Source organism: Homalodisca vitripennis, unplaced genomic scaffold (assembly GCF_021130785.1).
Source record: "Homalodisca vitripennis isolate AUS2020 unplaced genomic scaffold, UT_GWSS_2.1 ScUCBcl_154;HRSCAF=1419, whole genome shotgun sequence".
NCBI classification, from domain to species: Eukaryota; Metazoa; Arthropoda; class Insecta; order Hemiptera; family Cicadellidae; genus Homalodisca; species Homalodisca vitripennis.
Genome location: NW_025776275.1, coordinates 159,643 through 183,240, shown reverse-complemented (window position 1 = coordinate 183,240; position 23,598 = coordinate 159,643). Strand labels below are relative to the sequence as shown.

General features: G+C 31.5%; 1 protein-coding gene across 1 annotated transcript; it reads left to right on the top strand.

Moving 5' to 3' along the window:
* The first annotated feature begins 2,000 nt into the window (after window positions 1-2,000).
* Window positions 2,001-23,138, top strand: LOC124370396. Its single transcript, XM_046828680.1, has 3 exons — window positions 2,001-2,288; window positions 22,445-22,464; window positions 22,673-23,138. Exons 1-3 carry the CDS (start codon window positions 2,001-2,003, stop codon window positions 23,136-23,138), a joined length of 774 nt encoding a protein of 257 aa, XP_046684636.1.
* Window positions 23,139-23,598: the final 460 nt, after the last annotated feature.

Sequence of the window (23,598 nt, the reverse complement as noted above, 5' to 3'; positions counted from 1 at the left end):
ATTTTAATTGTTTTTTATTTCTCAAAAAAGGTAAGTCACAGATTAAAAAAAAATACTGTCAGTGTTATTAGTTCATAAGCTACAGATTAGTCTAGTTGATTAATGTTTTCCACCTGATTAAGGTAGTTTTATAACCTAAAATATGTTTGTTCTTTTTTTGCAACAACAAGCCATAAAGGAAAATGTAGCCAATAGAAAATATATTTCCACATTTATTTGTTTATCTCATTATTTACTAAATTAGTGACATTGAGCATGGAGTAATTCACTTGTGTTTTTTTAGATGCGTCGGTCGAAGAGGATTCTAGCTGACATACCTGACCTGGGACTGTTGCCTCCAGAATCAAGTGAAGAGAGTGAGGCAGACGATAGTGATACTGACCCCAACTACGACCCAAATACAATTGGAATGACTAGGCTGCAAAGAATTCTAGCTGCTCGGGAGCAAAGTGGTAGGCTTTAGGTTATATACAGCCTATCTAAGCAAGTGTGCTCGTGAGTGTGTGTTGTGTGTGGCTGAAAGGGGAGGATTGTAAGTTGGGTAAATAAACAGCCCAACTCATGCATCAAGACCAAAGTTTGTTCTGGAATAATAAATATTGTAACCTATAATAATTATTATTTATGCAATAATAATTTTGTAACCTATTGATTTCTACAGGTAAATATAGACCTACACAAGAAGGCCTACCTTTGTTTATCAGCAGAATATTGTTTATGTTCCAGATGATGACTCACGTGAGGACGAAACTGCGAATTAACAAGAAAAAGGAGAGATACGTCAGGAAGAAAATCACGAAGAAGCACACCCTGAGGAGCCTGCTGTCGAAGATGCCCCTGTTACACCCCTTCCACTGTGGACAGATGTCGCTCCAGAAGATAGTGAAAAAGAGGTGTCTGCATGGCTAGGTGCCCTCCCAAACCCTGACGAGTTTGAAATTGATACACCAATTTAGTACTTCAAATACTTTTTTGATGAAGGTCTTTTGAATACCATTACAGATCAGTCTAACCTGTATGCTATACAGATAAACCCTAAAAAAACCCTGATTTTGACAACTCCAGAGCTAGAGCAATATCTAGGTGTTTGTATTTTGATGTCGATTTACAATCTTCATAGAGCCAGTATGTACTGGGCTAAGAGTACTAGGATAGATAAAATTGCAAATGTGATCAGCAGGGACCGCTGGAAGGAAATTAAATCAAAATTGCACTGCAACGACAACTCGAAACTGAGAAGAGATGATCCCAACCGTGATAGGCTGTTTAAAATCCGGCCCTTAGTTGACTCATTGCAGAAAAAATTTAGGAACCTACCTAAAAGTGAGTTTCTTTGCATCGATGAACAAATAGTCCCGTTCAAGGGAAAATCCGGTCTGAAGCAGTACAACCCAAAAAACCCCAAAAATGCGGTTTCAAAATTTTTGTTTTGTGCGACACTTCTGGTTTGGTTTATGATTTTGAAATCTACTGTGGTAAAATACAGCCTGTTGCTGGGTTCCCTGATATTGGTGCGAGTTCAAATATTGTACTAAAGCTTGTTGACTCAGTACCTAGAAATATGAACCACTAATTGTTTTTCGACAATTGGTTTTCTTCCTTGCCTCTCTTTGTTGAGCTCAAACAAATTGGCATTGAATCATTAGGCACAGTAAGGATTGACCGATTCAAAGGCCTGAACTTCCCTACTGACAAAGACATGAAACATGATTTTGGTAGAGGCTCTGTTCTTGAAAAAAGTCATGTGACAAACACCGGTGTAGAAATCAGAGCTGTAAAGTGGATGGACAATAGGGGTGTGGTATTAGTCTCATCATTTGAATCCGCTCAGCCCCTCACACATGTCAAAAGTTTTGACAAAACTGTTAAAGAAGGAAATACTTTTTCCTTGTTCAAAAGCTGTGATTACATATAACAAATTTATGGGCGGAGTAGATCTGCTTGACGGTCTTGTAGCATACTATCGGATTTCCACCAAATCTAAAAAGTACTACATGAAAATGGTGCATCACTTTGTGGACATGGGCGTTGTCAATGCCTGGCTTGTGTACTGCTGTGATTGTTCACAAAAAAACTACCCGAAAAAAGAAATAAAAGACCTGCTGGAATTTAGGTCCGATGTTGCTGCAGCTCTCTGCGTCCAGGGAAAGCAGCAAGCACGGAAAAGGGGAAGGCCTTCCCTTGAAGACCAAGAGGAAGCTGCATATAAAGAAAAAAAGAAGAAGGGTCCAGCCAAAGCTCCGCCTGAGGTCAACGTCAGGAAAGATGGTTTAGGCCATTGCCCTGTTGTAGCTGAAGACCGACAACGGTGTAAAAAAGTGGTTGCAAGGGAATAACTACTGTAAAATGCAACAAATGCCAAGTGCATCTTTGTCTTACCAAAAACAGAAACTGTTTTAGTTCTTCCTTTCATGGAGTGTAAGGTGTTTGTCGAAAGTATTATTTTTGTTCCTTGTATCAATACACATACTGATGTTTTTTTTCATTTCTATTAGTCATTACTTTGTAATTTGAAAATAAACAAATAAATGTTCAAAGAAACTGTTGTCTCTTTTATTAGTCACCCTGGTTTTCTTTTGTGGCCTGTTGTTGCATTATCGAAACGCACCCCTAATACTTTTATTATTGCAGATAAAAATTTTAAAAAATGTCCATGTTATTTGAGGTGCAAACAACTTATTTTTATGTAAAAATATTTTTTTCTTGTTGACAACATAATTCAGGCCATAAGAGGTTAAATTATTTTATATCCATCAAAGCCAGGTTTTGTTAAAGGAAATCTAGTAGCGAATCGACGGTAAATAATTAGTCTTCAGCAAAGTCAATCAAATTCCGGTCGAGATGACGCGATGTTAATAACATAAATTTGAATGACATTTAAATAATAGAATATATTTTATATTGTATTACTATTCAAGAGTTTACTTGTTTAAAAATACACTGAACCAAAGAAATGTACTTACTTCCTGTATATGACTAGTGTAATACTACATTAATCTTTTCAGTTGCGAGGGAAGAAGGTAAGATTAGAATCTAATATTTACCAATCTTAAAGCCAGCTGGTTTTGAATGTAAAAAGTAATCTTTCACACATATAGTAAAACCAAATTCACATTTAAATATTAATTTCGATAGCTGTAAATTTTATTTCTATTACATTATTATAACGATCCTATCACACAAAACATGTTTTATTTAACTTTCAGCCACATCTTTAAATAAACAGAAATATTGAAATATTATAAACGTTAATGAACACGAAGTTTTATACTATATTAATGAAAAGCCAGAGTTGATTTCATTTCGTTATTTGTCAGATTAGATGTATAAGTGTTTTTATTTTTCAAAAACAATTATACCTAAGCTTAGTGTGCACTGTACACAGAGTGCTATATATATATATATTTCAATGGACGTAATTTTTATTTTTATAATCGGTATAATTTTATTTAGATAACACATATAGTAAATACAGATCAATCCTATATATTCACTGTGACAGTTTTCGTAAAGTGTTGTTTTTTTTATCTTATTATCATCCCAATTATATATTATTATTATTATTAATAATAATGCATCTATTATTTTTATATGTCATCTCCATAACAACAATACTTTTTTTAGTTTTCAATTAAATTTTAACGTTACTAGTTGTAACAACATTATTTATTAAAGTAAATTTGTTCATGGACGCGTGTGGACGATTTTGTTATTGCTGTTTATACATTTATTATAGCATAAACATTATCATAAAAATAATTAATATTAATAATATTAATTATATTAATAATTATTAATAAACACTAGGAAAATAATATAAACATTTGAATGTGTTTACACTTACAAATTCATGCATAATTCAAAATATTTTAAACGAAACAATTCTTGTTAGATTATGTGTGATTGTAAGACAAACAACACTGCTACATTAATGTTTCTACAATAGTTATTATTAATTTTTTTAGCATTAAACTTTTGTAATAGCTGAAAATAGTAACACATCTAGCTAACTGTAAGAATGAATTGATCTATAAATTTAAATTGAACATGCAAACGCAGAGATGGTCACAAATTTAAAACTTTTAAAACTGTTCAGTACGCCAACATAAAAAACTACGAATGCATTAGTAGTTCAAGTTCTAGAAACCGTGTAATCTACCAAGAGTTACTTAACAGCGAAATACTCTGTTGTTTGCATGGGGATACCTTGTTTCTTTCTTTACCTTTACCTTCAAGGGATATTTAGGTTATGACGGAGTGACCTTAAGTATTGTTACCAGGCAATGATGTAATCCACTGAGTTTTGCAAACAATAATGGCGTAATAGTTTCAGTACGATGTGTAATCCAGCAATGGATTCCAACAGCGAAACATTCATAGGTTTAGTTTTATACTCGTTTTAATTCATTATTAAGCCCTCTAATATATTAGTGTTTGAATAGTCTAGTCCAGAGAGCAAACAGAGAAATGCTTTGATTTAGTACAAGAATCTAGTCCTAAGACTTATTTTAGTTCTACGATTGCTGTAGTCCACTTATTTTGGTTAAATTGAGACAAATTCTTACCTGTTTATAAGTGACAATCCAAAAACAGGCGTCCACTGTAAATAATGTTATAACCAAAAGTATTAGATTTCTTGGATATGGTACAGTACAAACCGAGTTATTAGTAAGTGGGCGTCTATGGTTAGGTATATTTCTAATTTTATTATATGGGACGTTATAGTTATAGTTTCCTGTCCTTTTATTTGGAAACAAAGATGTTACAGAATTACAATCGTGTACATGACGAGGTCTATATTAGGTAGCTAGGGATTAATATAGGTTCTATTATCTTTGGAAAGTTTATAATTGGCTATGATGAATCTACGGTCTGATAAATACTTGATTTTTTATGTATAGAATCCGATCTTTCGCCTAAATATAGTTTATATTAAATTAGAAAGGGCAGATTTTAGCATTAAATAGTCTGACTTATTTTATTTAGGACTACATAAAAATCTCCTCTTAGAGCAAACTCGAAACCAGGCTTTCATAGGTTATAAATTTAATAACATTAAGTAACTCATAAAACGAAAGCCTTCAAAACTCTGATTAGGTAATAGGTGATATTGCACGATCACTAAATAAAATGAATAAGTCGAATCCACTAACCAACTACATCCGACGCAAAATACCATTCAAAATTTGTTAAGAGAATACATATAATTAATTATCTTTCACCCTTTTTAGTTATCAGCTTTGCATATTTACAACTAAAAATTTAAATAGTAAAATCTTTATATGGCAAAATATTAAGGAGAGTATTGAAATATTTATACAAATTAAGGTAATGATCATTTTCTTACTAATTAATAATGTGATGGATGTTTAAAAGCTTCTAAGCTTTAATTTTTTTTATCATTACAGTATGTTTATGTATATTCGTACAGTCTATTACGTTTGAGCTTTGTTGATGAACTCACAGAATTCAGCAAGGTTCTATTTCAATTTATTGAACGTCAATAAGGTACGAGTATGCAGAATTGTTTGAATTTGACAGTTCACTAGTGACATACCCGAGTATTGTTTCATAATCACTGGAGGCTGTAGTTTCACATTGACAAAACACCGCAAGAGACGTGAGAAGCGGCAACTATTACCGCAGACACTGTAGTGCCTGTCAGCATGTCAGTATTACATGTAATGTAGCTCACTGTCAATATACCTGACATCAGCTACCTTGTCTCAGGGGACTTACATTTATTTGTACTGTTTACAATAACCAATAATAGAAATCTGAACAATTAGCTATGATCTGCTGAAAAATAAATTTAAAGAATACATGTTCCTTTTTGTATTCTTTTGAACAGATTTATTCAGAGCGTTTTGTATTGTAATGTTTTTGTACATATTTAATTATTTAACTTAAAATTTCACAAATAATTATGTCTAAACATGTATTCCTACAAAATAATCGGTTATTAGGAAACTTATTTTAACATGTGAAATTATATGTTACATATGACTTAATTTCTATTTGTTGGTATATAAAATCACCCTCCCCTCTTTGAGTTGCTCAATTATAATAAGAGAGATACAAAGTACGTATAGAATTAGTTTGAGGATATTGGACATGCTTTGTGTATATTTAGGCATGATGCACTCTTTAGTAAATGAGCTTCTTTGTTTGGAAGCGTTATCATGCTTTAAAATGGTACAAAGATAATATCTTTTTTATTAGGTTAGATACGAATTACTTACAAACAGTAAATGCCACATTCAATTAGTTCCAAACACATACTATGCTATTTCATTTTTATGAATGGGTTCTGTATGATGATGGAATGTGTTAACTTAACCGAACATGTATTAACTTCCTAACGAATATTTTGCTATGAGTAAAATAACTAGTTTGTAACTGATCCTTGCACTCAATTTTAAGACCTTAGACATTTTCCCAAAGTAAGCAAGTGTACACCAGGTACATATTAGTTTAGCAACCATAGGTAAGATGATCAAAGTATATCTCTTATATCAAGATTTGAAATAAAATTGTATACGACTTTGATTATGACATTTTCTTGAGGAGTGTTTAAATAGGTAATTTCTTTCAATAAAAGTTTATAAATATTTACTAAGTGTCCTCTCGTTATTACTTATATCTATAAGAAAGACTTGTAATAAAAATGATGGTTTTGGGGATTCATATGCGAACTCAAATAACTACACTCATTGGTATATTTGAAAATTAAGGTACAACTTTTAATTGTAAACCCTAAAATATAATGAAAGGAACTGCCCCAAAATAATAGGTATCAATCTCAATCTAAAACAAATCAGAGGACTGTCAATGATTCTCTGAAAATATCCAAAAAATCATTACCTTTGTTGAGACATAATCTTTTTTAATAATAATGTAATGCAATTTTCTACAGTTACTTTGTGTTATTTTATGATGAGATCCACCTTTAAGTTTTGTAGGGTTTCACAGTCTGTATTTATTTTACCTACAATGTTTAAACCAAACAGCTCATTACTTCCGAAGTTAACAATAAGAGGAAGGGGTAATCTCGTAATGTTAGTAGTACGAATTTACAAGGTGAGTAAGTGGTATTTGTTTTTAGTTATAAAATGTAGTTAAACGTGGTAAAATTTAATATTTTGTTACCTAAGTATCAAATAATAACTTGCTATCTCAAGCTATTTTCTGTAAGTCACAATACGAGATTATAATGTTCCTAATATACTTAGTATAACATTTTCATATATCTGCATTTCTGATAAGTAAAAAAGAAATATTTTTGGACTCTCAATTTATTTTTTTAGTTACAAATTATTTGGATTTAAAAAGAAAATGCTATATTTCAATAATAGCATAGTTACTGTGGACTGGTAAATATATTGTCATATAAATATAACATTACTTTAAATTATAATTTAATGCATAATTTCTATATTTAAATGTAGTAAGAATTTAAAATCCACTAAAAATACAAAACTTAATACAAGTTTGACTAAATCTCCAACATACTGTAATCGTTTAATAAAAAATACTCGTTGCCAGGATACCTTTTCTTTAAATCCTTGTATATGTTATTAATTTAGTAGAAATAACTTAAAATTTTATAAATATTTTGTAAGTATCTGAAAACGTATTTTAATCCGTGCAAAAAGCTTGTTTTATTAAGTACTAACAGAACAAATAATAGGTAATATATTCCTAATTTATAAACTTTTTCTTAGAAGTCATGTCACATACGTAAAAATACTTTTACTTGTGCTCAAGTCGCGTTAAGGGCTACACATTCAGAGTTCTAAGGACGTCCTTGTACTCCAAGTACGTTCCGTCACTTTGATCTTTCGGATCGTTAAGACCTTTATATTCTGCGTGTAAAAATACCCTGCACTTACAAGCTTACATGTTCTTCACACCAATAATTTCTTATTTGAACTCAATATTTTGAAGTAAACCACAAAATAAAAAAATGTTTTAAATATTGTAATTATGATTCATAAAATAAAAAATCCCCGAATGTATTAAGCACATTGAAATGTTTATTTTAATATTATGTAAAGAGACATTTACCAAACATATCTGACGAAACAACAAACAGAATACACTTTGATCGTGTGCATGCACATATAGCATTTATGGGAATAAGTGTTAGAAAGTCCTGCTTATGGATAGCTTTTACTTTTGGATTTTTAACTAAAATACGTATAAAATAGTTTTTTACTTGTAATAAATGGAGTTTTCTCGTCGACAAAATAAGTAATAAGAATCTATACTATATAAATGTTATATTTACGCCTAATACAAATAAGTTGATATACACTGATCGATTTATTATTTATAGTTCTTTATGTGTTGCTTAATGTGACGGTGGAAAATAGTATTATGTAAAGAAAAGGAAAATTAATCGGGAATTAAATAGAACGAACACGTAAGATAGGTTTTTTGTGACGTGTGCAGTTTATGGGGAGTTCTGGTATAAATAATGTAGAACTGATCACTCTACATTATATAAATTTCAATTTATCAATGTCGTATCTCGCCGACATTGTACCAATTATACCAATGCCCGTACGTCACTCTTGCCTGTTCTGCATAAAAGAATAGCCCATTGAGTAACCTTTATCTCCGGTGGACTGTTTCACCGCACGACCGGACGACACGCTGCGGCAGGTGAACTGATAACTAACAGCTGGTGGATTGAATAGTGAGGAAGCTTGCGAGTGGGATTGCGTCGGTGCTGTGTGTGTCTACGAGCCCTTCAGCTTCGCTGGATTTTCGGGAGCCGACTAATAAATTGGCCAAGGGCTTTTTTTGGGGGGATTTGTCCTGGTACAACTCTGGACTGCGCCCGGAGCCTGGTGGACTTATTGCCGAGCCGCTAGTGGGTACTCCAGCTTGCACTACCCCGACACTGGAATCTGCACCTAGCCGTGCCGCCTTACACCTACCACTACCGCACCGCGGATCCGCTCGCGCCGCGCCGCACCGCGCTCTTCCGCGCCACGGTCTGGACCGGACTTAGTAGGCCTTTTGTGTTGTGACTCCCAGTTGGTGAGTACAGACTTGGATTATTTCACAGAGTGCTCTTATGGATTAGTGAATCAGACGCGGACTGATGTCTAATTCTGGCCCAGGAGCCTTTGTATTGTGGAAGGAGCCCTTAAAATTTGATTCAACGCTACCCTCTAGACGTTAACTGCACACCTTAGTGCATTATAGTGTATCTTTAGTGTATTTACTTGTGTCGTCTATTATTTACATGTCTAGGCCATTTATTGCATGTATTTATTGCATTTATTTATGCATATTGCATGTTGTTTTTGAAGAAGTGGAGCGCTCCCTACCATAAATAGAGTTCATTTAGCCATTTGTAATTTTCTCTAATAAGTGGTAACATTGATCTTCGCTATATTTGTTGTTAATTGTTTTCTGTCTAAAAGCATTTACTTACTGTAAGGCTGGATTAGTCGTGATAATTTTATACAATTTCTACACATTAAATAATTAATTTAATTGCAAAAATTTCTGTTTTTGTTTTTTTGTTTAGTCCTAGTGACTAGGTTGAGATAACATCGCATAGGTATTAGGAGTCTATCTTGAATATTGTATTCAGATTATTTCAATACAACTATCTGTGTAGTCCAAAGGCCTGGTTGACAAACGATAGCTTTAGTGTATGGTAGTAGGGAGCCTGATTGGTACTTTACTTGGAGCAGGGGTACTGTTCCTTGTTGGAGCCCTGCCTGTTACCTGTCCTACAACAAGGTGGCGCCCTTCCCTCACCGAGCAACCTAAAAGAAGAAGAAGTACTAATCGTAGGTTACCGTTTACCCTTACGGCGCGCTGTCAAGGACCACCCCCTTTCTCCACTGAGTGATACCGGACATTTGCATAATTCCCCTAGGGGAGAACGTTGCATTTTAGTGGCGATGGAAAATAATAGTTTTGTAAAAGAACTAAAACTAATCGGGATTTAAAGAGGGCGGACACGTAAGATAGGGTTTTCTTCAAAGGTTTAAATTAAACTGTTTTGTTTGACCCTAATGCATCGATATTTCAAAATTGAGTAAATAAATTTGAACTAGTCATCTATAAATGCTATTCTGGATGAAATATAACAATGTTTTTTAGTTCCGGGGCCTAAAACATGTAATTTTCTGTCTGTGTACATAACTATTATTCGTCTCTCCACCTTATTCCTCGAAAATCAACTAACCCATATACCTTTGTACGCTAACTCACTGCATTCGATGCCCTACACGTGTTTTACTGCAAACCTGTCATGTAATTACACGTGAAAAAAAACAATATTAATACTCATGTGAAATATGAATATAGTTAATAATTTCAACATGTATTTTCAATAATAACTAAATCCATTCTGCTTATTTCTCTTAGCGTTATACTTGTAGCGGTAACATCTTGTGGTTCATGGTTGAAGTCTGACTTAATTAATTCCTGACTAGCATGTTCAATTAGTTGCATAACTGAGATGCACCGACCAACTTGATTGTTAATGCAACCCTCATTATTATTAATTACAAGAGTTAGTTAACTGGTACAAAGAAACAGATAAATACTATTTCATCTTGACATAAAATTGTGTATGAGCGTAGAACTAGCAAAAAAACTTATAGTAAAAAAAACTGTTGCTTTTATTATATAAAAAGTGACAAACAGTGTAATATGCATTAATGATAATTTATATATATTTGAAAATGTAATTATTAATTTTTTAAACAACTAAAATTACATTTTGATGGACCTTTTGTCCACAAGAGAGGAGTAACCACACCTCGTGTCACGTAACAGGCTTCGCTGAAGTCGCATGCATACTTTTAATTTTGTTTTTTTGTCATGTTTTTCTAATTCGTTTAATTTTCCTCAGTGTTTTTATGAAATATATTAAATATCCCATTTTATTTGAACCACCATGGTTACCAATAACATCGTTTCTGAGGCGTGGCATGCAGAAACTGCGACCTTCATGCTGCTAATATATGAATGTAGATCCATATAAAAACTACAAGTACCAGGATTAGTGCTCGCGATATCGTGCAGACACATATGCAGAAGTAATTAGCCTCTCGTGTGATAGGATTAACTAGAAAATTAAGTTAATGCAAGAGTATTTTAATTTATATACTCATCTGGTTGTGGATCGGTAATATATATATATATATACATGAGTAAATAAATTTTATATATATATATATATAGCAGTGGCAGTGAAATATTCTTTTTGGAAATTGATTGTTGACGAATATATCCCAATAGAAAATACCATTTGAAAAACATCCTACATATTTTATTGATTATTGTAACATATTATTTCTCCTATTAACAAAAACGAATCGCTTTCAGTGCTTGCCTTATTGGTCTTTGAGTCTCTCACCATACTTGTATCTTCGATGCGCAACTGTGACTGTTTACGTCCACTTCCGCCAGGTTGTGCCACTGGTAAGAACATTTTATTCCACTGTTGTTTTAATTCATTTAAGTATAATTATATGTAAATAACATCAGTAAGAATGTTTAAATTAATGTAAATTACATGTTATGTAATGAACTACATTTTTAGCTATGGATTTAAAGATTTAAGTGTTTGGTTTTTGATTATTTAAGTAAGTAAATCGCATTTTAAATATATTTATTTATTTTTATTAGATGAAATCTGTGAACTACTAAGTTTAAAGTACCAATTTTAACAGTTATATAAAGACAATATATATTACTTTAATCACCCAGTATGCAAGAAAACAATATATGTGTTTCATTCCAGACCAACTAAAAATACCGTGCAAGCCATATGACTCGCAATATCCGTGTTTCTAGTAACTTTCACCCAAAGCGTGTAAATTACTTAAAATATATTTTAAGGTAGTTTTTCACACGAATAGTTTGACCTTTTTCTATATATTGAAAGAATATCACTGTTATTGGGTAATTTTATATTCAACATTAATTTTGCTTATATTAATAACCTCCTTGTTAAGTTTGAAATATCAAAGTATATGTTCCAAAATTATTACAAGTTTTGGAATACGTTCTATGTGTTTTTATATAATATGCAAATAATGTTTTACTTTGGGCCACGTCTAATTGCAGATATTGTAATACCACAGAAATTATTAGGTTATAATTGATAAATTAGGGCAATAAAATTGATAGTTCATGAAGTAAAAATCTCTTAATTTTTGTAATTATAATTTTTTTGACTGAAATATGCATCTAATAACTTATTTGTCCTATAATTAATATTTATATGGCAATTGGCCATCAGTTTTAAACCATAAATTTAATTTTAAAGCTTTAAATTTTGTATGAGATATTTATAATGCCTATCAAAGATATTTCCATTCCAATAGTGGTACTTATTTTTTTAATATTATAATAATAAAAAAATAGCGTAATTTAATTTCACTAAACGTTGAATCACAAACAGTTTGTGATTGACTCTTATACAATTTAATTAATAAAAATAAAAGTCTTTGACAGGTATTTGGTCTAGCGATTATATGTTAGTTTGGTTATTTAAACACATTTGTGAAAGAAACTGCCAAATACAAAATAATTGAATCGTAAAAAGTAAGGGCTCTGTGGTGTAATGGTAGCACATTTATACGGCAAATGAGAGATCCGGGTTTGAGTCCCGGAGGAGCAAGTACTTTTTGTGATTAAATATTTATTGAAATTATATATATATATATATACATATATAGTGTTAGTTTTTACTAATTAATTACTCCGATCACACAGTAATTAAATGTAGAGTTTCTATATATATATATATATATGTGTATGTATGTAAAAATATATTTATATTGTAAACTCAAATTTAATTTTATATTTATTTAGTAATGTGAGTATTTTCTTCCTACAAATTATCTGCCATTAATTAATTAATTAATTATGTTTAAACTACAGCTACTAAGATGTTATAGTAATTCTAACTAAGGTTGAAGTATAATAACAATTAATTTAAATTCATATAATTTTCCACACTTGTACAGTAGTTTATTAATTAGTAAACATATCATGTTTTTTTTTATCAAAAACAAAACATAACTTAAATATATTCAATATTAAACCGGTTAGTGATAATATAAGAATATAAAAATATGTTATTTCAATGTTTCCAACTTCGAGAAAATTTTTTTTTATTTTGGCGGGAAAACTAATTGTAGGAATAACTTTTCCTTAGGAATATAAATTAAGTGGTAGCCCTTTACTACCTTTTTTACACTTAACCTGATAAACAACATGTATCCATTTATATAGGCCTACGTCATGCTGACTGTGTCTAGCCTCAATAATTAAATGCCAATGCCATTATATATAAGGCCCTGTAAAGGTTTTAACTTTACTTTTACACATGAAAACATTTTGAGACGTTTTAGTATAGGTTCTTTTATTTTTATTTTATTTATGAGCGCTCCGTTGATATACTTTAAAAATAAAATCTGCTTCCAATCATGTTAACTTATTACTAGATTCAACTGATAAATATCATCTTTTGTTCTAATTAGTTCAAAGGTAAGAACTTAATATTAACCTTTTGATTATATTAATACCTATATCAACGTTAATTTTTTAATCTTAGAACACTTAAAAGATACGGTAATGTAAAACGGAGCTCTAATCCATCTGATGTACGGGAGCAGTTGTTTGTAAGGAGCTTAACGTGTAAGGCTAAGTTATGTCTCCTACGAGTAAGCCTTTAGATTAGGCAGCCTCACGATATTGTATCCTTATACCTGTTCCTTTTCTTTTGGAAATGTGCAGTGTTATAAAAATTTATAATTTTTAGATTATAGAGAGGGGTAGCTAAAACTGTTTTGCAGTTGATGATGTTTTGTTCATGGGTGAATTTGATGAGAGGTTGACTATTTCAAAATTACCAAACAGATTTGTGGATAAACCAAAAACAATGTTACAAAGGTTTATCGTAATATAGCAATAGATTTAATGAGGCTGCTTTGTTTCATTAGTAACTTGCTTTGTTACGTTCTGACAGGTACTTACCTCGTAGAAGTAAATTTAAAATATTTAAAATTTACAGTTTTATAAGTTCAACAATATAAACCTCATAGGCGCCGACTAAACTTGTTGTACATTTTAATTCATTTTCTAGTACTTGTGAATTTGACTTACTTAATTTATCGAAACACTCACTAAAAACTTTAGCCTGCCAGGAATGTAGAAGTCAGAAACATGGCAGTCATTCAATTATCCATAATGTTAGTGCGGTTCTTGAGTGTACCTCATTTACACCCACATGTACTATGGTAGTAGTATCAGCCACATCTGACACCACTTCACTTTTACCAGAGTTCTTGTTTTAGTACCGTTCTGCTTTTTGACGCTATCTGCCTTGACCATTAGGTACACTTTCAATAAATTTGGTATGGATCATTCCTTTAGCACTAATTACAGTATGAAAAGTAAAAAGGAGTGTAGAATATTTAGCGACTGAAATAGTGTACATCTATGATGGGTTAAGTTTAAGAGAATGTAAATTTATCACAGATTTAGTTTGGATAATTAGTATTGGAAATTCCCCTTATACTAAATTATACACAAAATATTTAGTTTTTCCGTTTAAAACCTTCAAGTATTACATCCTGTAAAGTAATAATAGCTAAACCCCTTGTACCATAACAGGCTTCTCCAAACCTGCAAGCCAAATTTAAAATGTATATAACTCACTTTATTATCTAGATTTTCTGCGCGGAACCGGGATGGCATAAATGACTCAGGCTATATCCATGGTTGGACATGTATCATCATAAACCTGATCCTTTTCTGTGTTAAAATTAAGTTATGTTCAAACTTCTAAATTAACAGGTAAAATATATCTTGAGATATCCTGTCATATGATATGTTTACTTATGTTCAGGACTTTAAGTTTTAAGCATTTGTGAAATAATAAAATCTTGTAATCTAGCAAGGGTACCACAACGCAAGTATGTGCTGAAGTCTAATATTGTTACTGAGTTTTGACATTTTCCTCTGTCTATTATTTTTTTCTTTTTATACCACAAACGTCACTCGTTAAAATTTTTTAACGATTGTAAATATTAAAATGTTAAAATGATTGTAAATATTTTAGTAATTAATGTAATAATAATTTTATTTTGCCACAATGGTTATACATAACATATTTTAATTCCGATTAGATAATTCCCATGGGGTGCAGGTTTAATTATCAAATTCAATATTAATAATTTAAAAAACTTGCAGTGACAAAACATAATATACATACTAACGATTTATTCTTAAAATGGCATCTTAGAGTTTATATGTAACATGTAAATCTACATCTCACTATATAAAAGTAATTACTTGGCTCATGATTTTAAATTTACATATTTAAATTCAAATAAAAAAATTATTACTGTAATTGAAACATGAAAATGGAAGTGGTATTAGTATATTAGTAAAAAATAAAATCAATATTAACATATTTTAAATTAAAAAAATGTGCCTCCCATATACTTTAGACAAGTTCTAAGTATCAAGCACGGCTAGACAGGTGAGCTAACAAAATAGGAAGGAGATAGTGACACTCTGTAAGATCCTTTGAGAATATCATAGAGCAGACTGAAAGTGACAGCACTGTGGTAAGTGTCTGGTTTATGTTAATTATTGCTAAGTAGTTGGAGTTGTACTGTTTGCTGGTGGAGATGTATGATGCGGGGTGTTTCTCACTTCTGCCTTCCCCATTTTCAGCAACTTATGTGGATATGCAGTCCTACTGTAAGACCTGCAGATAATATAGCCTTTTTGTGTATTAATATTGGCTGAGTGTAAGCGAAGGCCTAAAAAACTTAATTTATACTTGGTATCAGTTCGTTTATCCGCAAGATACCTCGAGAAAAAATAACATATAGCACAAAATTTTTCATCGAACTGTATCTACATATTACCAATTTTAAAGTATGATACTAGTGTACAGCACTGCATACAATTTGGAAAAACATTATCAAAACATCCATAGCGATCTTGTTAGTACAAAGTATTACAACTTTATAATTTCTAAATGAATTAATTAAGAAAAAACTTAGTAAAATCATGTGGCATTTTAAAACGGAACGTAATAACACAGGTTGTCTTATATCCGAAATATATTGTAAGCAATAAATCTTTAAACGGATTTACATTTAGCATGAAACGTCATTTTTTCCATAATCAAGTATTCATAATATTCTATGACAATTCATATCTAACCAAGGGACTTTACTAAGGGTCTGTGAAGCACATTATTACGTATATGTATTCTAAAACTGGATATTGCAACTCATAGCTTACGTGAGTTTAATAATCAACCTTAAGATTATTCAGATTCAAGAAGGCAGCACTTTCAATTCATCCAAAACTTTGAACCATTTATTTACCATATATATATATATATATATATATATATATATATATATATATATATATATATATATATATATAAACAAAACTATAAGTTTTTCAATAACATGTTTATTTATAAAACAATATTTTATTACATTTTTCGATATATTTCAGTGTATCAAGATAGTTGCAATAATATTTTGAAAAAGAATATTTTATATGTGAAAAAATATGTCAGAGTTCTAAAGCCATTTTAATATGTTTTTTCCTATTTTTATTTTGTATATGACGCAAGGTTTCTGATATTGTGAGCGCATTCAAGTTAAGTTGTATAAAATATAGCGGAAATTATTGTGTACACGATACGTCCTCTAGTCCTTATCGATTCATACTAATCGTTGAACAAATTAATAGTGCTTGTGTTTACACATAGCTTGGTAAAGTTTGTTAGCCAATCTTAATGAATAAAAACGTTTTAATAACGGCTTTTCACACTTGGGAAAATATTTATCTCAGATATTTCATTATACAAACCGCAATTAACATTTTCTAAAAATTTACGATCATTTTGAAGCGACATTTATTCTTACAAATATTTCAATAACTCTTTCGATCACTTTATAAATGATTCGTTTTAAATAAGTATAAAAATAAGTATAAGCACACGATTAAACCGTTATAATTAAATAATCATTCTTTTTATTTGTTGTTGTCTAAATGAAATTGTAGTATTTTTTTATTAACTTACATGCTCCTAAAAATTTTTTTCATTTAAGAGTTTAGAGATTTTGAAAGTGTTAAACTTTTTAAATCGATATTAGCAAAATAATTATCTAAACTAATAATGCAAATTCATTTTGAAATTCAGAGACGACTACTACATGTAAAATGTATCTTTATTCTTACCGACCTAGAAGGAATGGCGTTAATACATTTCATGTCTGCACGACATCTGACTGTCCCCATTAAACTCAATAAATAAATGAGATCGTGTCATGTTACTTGGGATCTGTCAAACTTCTATTTCTTGGAATATCATTGATGGTATATAATATGATTATGTTTTCAATTCATTACGTATGAATATTTGTAAAAATATGCATTAAGGCAATTGGGTATGAAAATATTAATTCAATGGAAATGTAATAGTAATTATTAACTATACTAAGTATATATAACGTAGTTATGGTTGCAAATATTAAATCAATGTACATGTTGATTAGCACCAGTTCGCCTTGCTCTTCATAGAGAGTACAGAATTTGGCGCTGTCACAAATTTGACCCCAGGAGTTTTAGAATGAACACTTTACATAATTTAAACATAAGAGACAACAACATATGGTATAGTCTCAATAAATGTAAATCTCACTGTCACATCTGGTTCACAATAAAATGCACACAAATAATTTAGACACGATAACTAATCATGGTGACGTTTTGGAAAATAATGTTTTCTTTGGTGGAGACATTGAATCTACGTTGAAAGAACGAATTCCAGTTTACCTTCCATTTATTACAATAAAATAAAATAAAATCAAATAAACAAACATCTTTATTTCCATTATGGTAAAAAAAATTTAGAAATCACAGGAGCACAATTTTACATTTATAATATAAAATTACTTCAGTAATTAACACTGTACTACTTTTCTTTTCTTACTGTATTACTATGTATAAAATTATTATTCTTAAACTTATGAAACCGGGGAGGGATATTTTTAGGTGTTGTGTGTAATACCACTCACCTATCGACTAGTTTTTTGGATTCCTAAAACAATTATTTGCTAAGTGACCAGGCCTATTACAATTGAAACATAACTTTGGGTTTTTGACAGTAGGCCTACTTTTTCTAAGTTCAACATGTGGTGGATACATGTTGTTAACATATGTCTTACTTAAATTGTCCCTTAAGTTATCATTAAAGGTTATATTGTTACTAGCTATACACACATTTTCCAAATCTGTAAAACAAATGGGATTGTTTTCAAAAATTAACTTATTTCTATCTGTAGGCTTAATACCTCTTTTTGTACAAGTTACCAAGTCCTGTTCACTTATGTTACACAATAAAACTTGACTGAGCTCTTTGATGTCATAGATGTATTCATACAGTGGCTCATCAAACCTTTGTGGCCTATAAACTAAATCTAGTCTCAGTCTTTCAATTTGGCCTACAGGGATAAAAGCACTAATTAATTCCCTGTGTAGATAGTTGACATTTGGCATGACAGACTTACACTGTATTATTTTGGCTAAAAGTGGACCTTTTGCATAACATGGTAACAATGCTAAAATTTCATTTTGTGATAGGCTAGTTTCACATTTTAGTTTTAACAAAGTTTTCAAAAAGTTTATTAGCTCAGGTACTACTAAGCCATTTGTTACTGTAAAATTTTGTAAATAACATTCTACAGGGTTGTTTAACTTATTAAACATAAATAAACCAGACATAGGTCGACTAATACAATCATTGTTTGCATTATAAATAGGCATTATAGGCAAAGTGGGGGTACTGGCAGTAGGCTGTGATATTGTTGGTGGTTGTACAGAAATAGGGCCTATTTGTTCTTTCACTGCCTGTTCCATAGCCTCATCTTGTTCTAATAATTCATTTAAATTGGCTTCTAACACTTTAAGCTGTTCTAGGTTCACTGTAGGTATCAAGTTTTTAGCTAACTGTTGTTCAACATTTACTAGCCTACACTTTAAAGCTGATAAAGTTTCACTATGTACAGAACTTAGTTCTAGCTGGTTGTCTAAAAATAAACGGTTTATTAAATGTTTACACTTTTCTTGGAATTTGGTGATTTCTAAAGGTGAACTAGCACTGTTCAATTCACTGCACCCATGTTCTAATAATATCACTTTTTCACTGAGAAGTTTTACTTCCTGATTGTGGTCTATTTTTAATAGGCTACTAGGAGTAGGTAAAATATTGTTCCTCGAACACTGTCTTAAGGACTTTCTGAGTTCATTTACTGTACTGTCACTATTTAATTTAATACCTCTAGATATCAGTTCAAATACCAACTCATCTTCAGACAAATATTCTATTTTAATGGCAGGCATTGTGGCGTTTTCACTCAGTTTCACCCAGTTGATGGCAGAGTAGGCACATCAATAGCAGATTGGCGCAATAAAATTGTGTACCGTATGACGATAACACAGGGGGGTGGTGACTACTGAGGTCGTAGTAATAAATACTAGAAATACAAAGTTTACTTATAAGTTCAGTTTAATTACGAAAACTTAAAAGCACCACTTTTAGATAGTAAGGGAAAAGTTATGTAATGCCACGTTGCTGCCAATTAGAATATAATAACTAAAAGTATATCTTCTAGGTGGGCCTAATATATCCAATGCTCTATTGAATTATGCGTACGACGTTTTACTTTACAGAACAATAATATTTCACTTCCCTTCGCAATAGGTAGACTCACAACCCGGGTGTCGGCGTCTTGGCACGAGACATTGAGGCTGTAGTCTAAGAACGGTTATTTCTAGAAGAGGAGTAGAATTTGGGAAGTGGTAGCCATCTATTCAAACAACACGTGAGATACATCAGCTACGTAAACTCGCCTAAAACAAATTCGCGACGGTATTAGCCATTTAATGATACAAATTACTATTTATAACAACGTGCTCGTCGCCATAAGGACGACGCCACAATCTTTATCTATCTCCATCAAGCAAATAAAAGATCTTCAAGGGTAAGTTACTTTACTATTCACATCTTTACTTAACGTTACATTCATTTTATACGTTTGGCATCAAAGGGCTAATTTAATAATACGAAAAGATAAATTTTACTTACGGACAAAGCGCGCGAGGTCTTATCGGTTACGTAGTTGGGCTGCTACAAAGGGTTAGAAGAAAAAATTCATACGCGTGCCAATTAGGTAGTTACTCCGCCCAATAATTTAGTTCCGGAACATTGGATGTAAAATAATATTATATTATACTGGCTGATTAGGTTGCGAAATTTACATAGTATGAAATTTAATTAACTAATTTACGGTACAGAATATCCCCCCTATTTTGATTTCGCAACCTAGTTAGTCGCTTTACTTTAAACATATTCTAAATAACAAACTTAATTCAACCTTTTATTCATTACATAAATTCAAATTCAACCATAACAATACGATAGCGCGGGGTTTTAAAAGTTTCCTATGAAATCCGCTAGATCGCATGCCAATGCAGTTCTATGACTGCTCGCTTAGGGACCAAAAATAGAAAATCAATTTAGGCAAACTATTTTCATGCAGTGCACGTTGCAGCGTTTTAGAATTTGCGGGTCGTTGCAAGAATAAGGGCATTTAAGGCAATTAAATCATAAACAAGTGTAGTGTAGTGTTTTGTTATATAGGCGCCACATTCATACTTCTTTTTTGCATTCATACCAGTGTTTTTGTGTATAGTGTTGTGCCATTAAATACCCTGAGACTTGCGGACAAGTTACCAATATGGATCGAATACTTTGGAATGAAACGTCCCCTCACGAGAAGCTAAGTCTCACATTTCGTATTAATACTGCATCACTCTTAATATATATATATATATATATATATATATATATATATATATATATATATATATATATATATATATATATTTACATACAACATCCTATACATCTTACATCTACATGAATTTTAACACTTCAAATATATCTACAAAATTCAAAATTCAACATTTCGGCATACCTACAAAACATAGACAATTTTTCATATTTGGTTCCCTCATTACAAACAGTCAGGATCAACTTTGTCTCATTTCTTTACACTAAGTCTATTTGCAAATTCTTTTTCTATATTTTATTTCCATTGACACATTCGTTAAGAATTCACCATACAGTTAACTTCCTGGATTTTATCTTATCTTTTAAATTTGGCAGCAAGTGGTTCCTTAAACTAGGGATGCTACAAAATTTTTTTTTTCTTATTTTATACAGAACAGGTCTTAATTTAATTTTAAATCTACAATATGAACCTTTTTTACATTCAAAACATTTTCAGTGTGTTGTACAATACAAGTTACAGGGCTTAAAAATATAAAATTCTATAAATTCCTACATATTTTGTAGCTAATTTTGCACAAAACTTTTCTACCTTATTGCTTAAATAGTGGGTTCTAATCCATACTAAGGAATGCAACGTAAAGGGATGTTTTACATTTTGCTCTGAGTACTTTTGTCTATTACTGTTATGTGCTATACTCCTTTTTACATTCACCACAGCTCTCTTTAAATTGTTTACAAAAGTTTCCTTGGACAAATTCTCACCAATTAGATCATTTAGCTTCCATAAATTTATCTTATTTACAGTAGGAGGGCTCATAAAATAAGGCCTAATATTTACAGGTGTGAGGTCATTTAGAACTAATCTCACTTCCAAATCTACAGCCTCTCCTAATTTTGGATTAAAAACATTTGGAAAATCCCCTATAAAGTTTTGTATCTCAGCCTCAGCTCTAGTGCACCCTATTTTTACATCAATGCTGTTTACTTCATGTTCAAAAGGCTGTTGTCTGACAATAGTTATTTTCTCATTACAATTGAATTGAATCGTTTTTTTTTTTTTTTAAAGGGCGTAAGTCATCATTTTTCCGATTTCCACTTTTAATTTTTTTCGAACTCTATACTACTAGATACATTGATTTTCATTAAAAGGGCGTTTGTATCGTTATCATTTATGGTATAAAAAAATACTTGAAATTCTGATTCAGTTTAAAAGGGCGTAAGTCAGTATTAGATTTTTTTTAAACAGGCGTAAGTCAGCTGCAAACCTTTAAAGCTGCTGTGTGTATGCTTGACTTACACCCTTTCAAAAAAAATTGAAACACGCCAGCTGTTTCATCATTACATCTTCATTCTTAATGAAGACGTGTTGTTTGTGTTTTCTAACCTTACTTTCTTGAGATATTTTATCTTTCATTACAAGCAGATGATAAATGATGTTGTGATTGGAAGTCCTCGTAAGAGGAAACGTCGAGATCCATCTAATTACAAACTAAATATTGTTAAAGAGGCTCGAGTAAAGGGGCAATCTTATGTCAGCCATAAGGGGAAAGAAGTGCCAGCCAGAAACCACAATTTGATTGCAGGTAAGCTAAATAAATGTTTAAGTTGTTTAATTATTACAAATCAAACTTTAAAACAAATTAAAACTCAATATGGCATACCTCACTAATGCTTTCTTACCTATCATGATGAGTTTTACCTAGATTGTTAGGTTATGTTTATGAATAGGACTACAGGTTTTCTTTGTCATGGTTAAGTATTGTAGCCTACAGTTCTTGTATGTTGTTACAGATGTGCCAACAAATGTTTAAAAAACCTCGGTGAGGAAGACTGTCTTGATGTATTCCAAAGATTTTATGACATTCCTTCCAAAAATGAGCAAGACTTGTATATCCAAGGATTAATTGACGCTGTAGATGTGCAACAAAGACGGCCTAGAGAAGACGTCGTGAACAGAGGAAAGAAAAATGCTTCATTTTCTTATCATCTTATGGTAGGAGTTACACGGAAAGAGGTATGTTTCAAAGCTTTTTTATCCGTGTTCTCCATTAGTGAGAAACGAGTTAGGAGGATTAGAAATCTAAAACTTCTAGGCAAAACTCCTGAGGACAAAAGAGGTAAAGGTGTCAGCCATGCTTTACCTGTCGAAATCTATCATTTAGTGCATGAGCACATACAATCTTTTCAACAAAGAAAAGATCTCACTCAAAGAAACACATTATTGTGGCAAAAAAATACTACTTGTCTGCAGACCTGAACATTAAAAAAATGTGGCAAATGTATCAAGAAAAACATCCGCAAGTTATACCTAAGGTTAGCCTAAGTTTCTTTTGGCAATATTACCATGATAATTTTAACTATCCATTTGGTCGCCCACAAGTGGATGTATGTAGCCCTTGTGAGGAGCTCAATATTAAAATAAAATCTCCAAACTTGAATGATGTGGCGAAAAGAGCAGCAGTTGCTGAACTGCTTGTCCATAAAGCCAAAAGTAAAAAATTTTACTCAGCTTTACAACATGAGCAATCAGAAGAGGGTAAAAATGAAAAACACGTGTTATCCCTAGCCTTTGACTACATGAAGACAATTTCAATTCCAAAATTACCGGTTCAAGAGCTCTATTACATGAGGCAGATATCAGTTAATGTTTTTGGGATACACAACCTAAAAGACAACAAGACAACAATATTTTTGTACCATGAAGGAGTGGCAAAAAA

Excerpts from the sequence above, each read along its gene's own strand:
- LOC124370396 (XM_046828680.1), top strand. The coding sequence starts at position 2,001 with ATGGTGCATCACTTTGTGGACATGGGCGTTGTCAATGCCTGGCTTGTG. Across the intron at positions 2,289-22,444 it reads GTTTAGGCCATTGCCCTGTT|AAACCACAATTTGATTGCAG; the intron begins GTAGCTGAAGAC and ends AGTGCCAGCCAG. Across the intron at positions 22,465-22,672 it reads AAACCACAATTTGATTGCAG|ATGTGCCAACAAATGTTTAA; the intron begins GTAAGCTAAATA and ends ATGTTGTTACAG.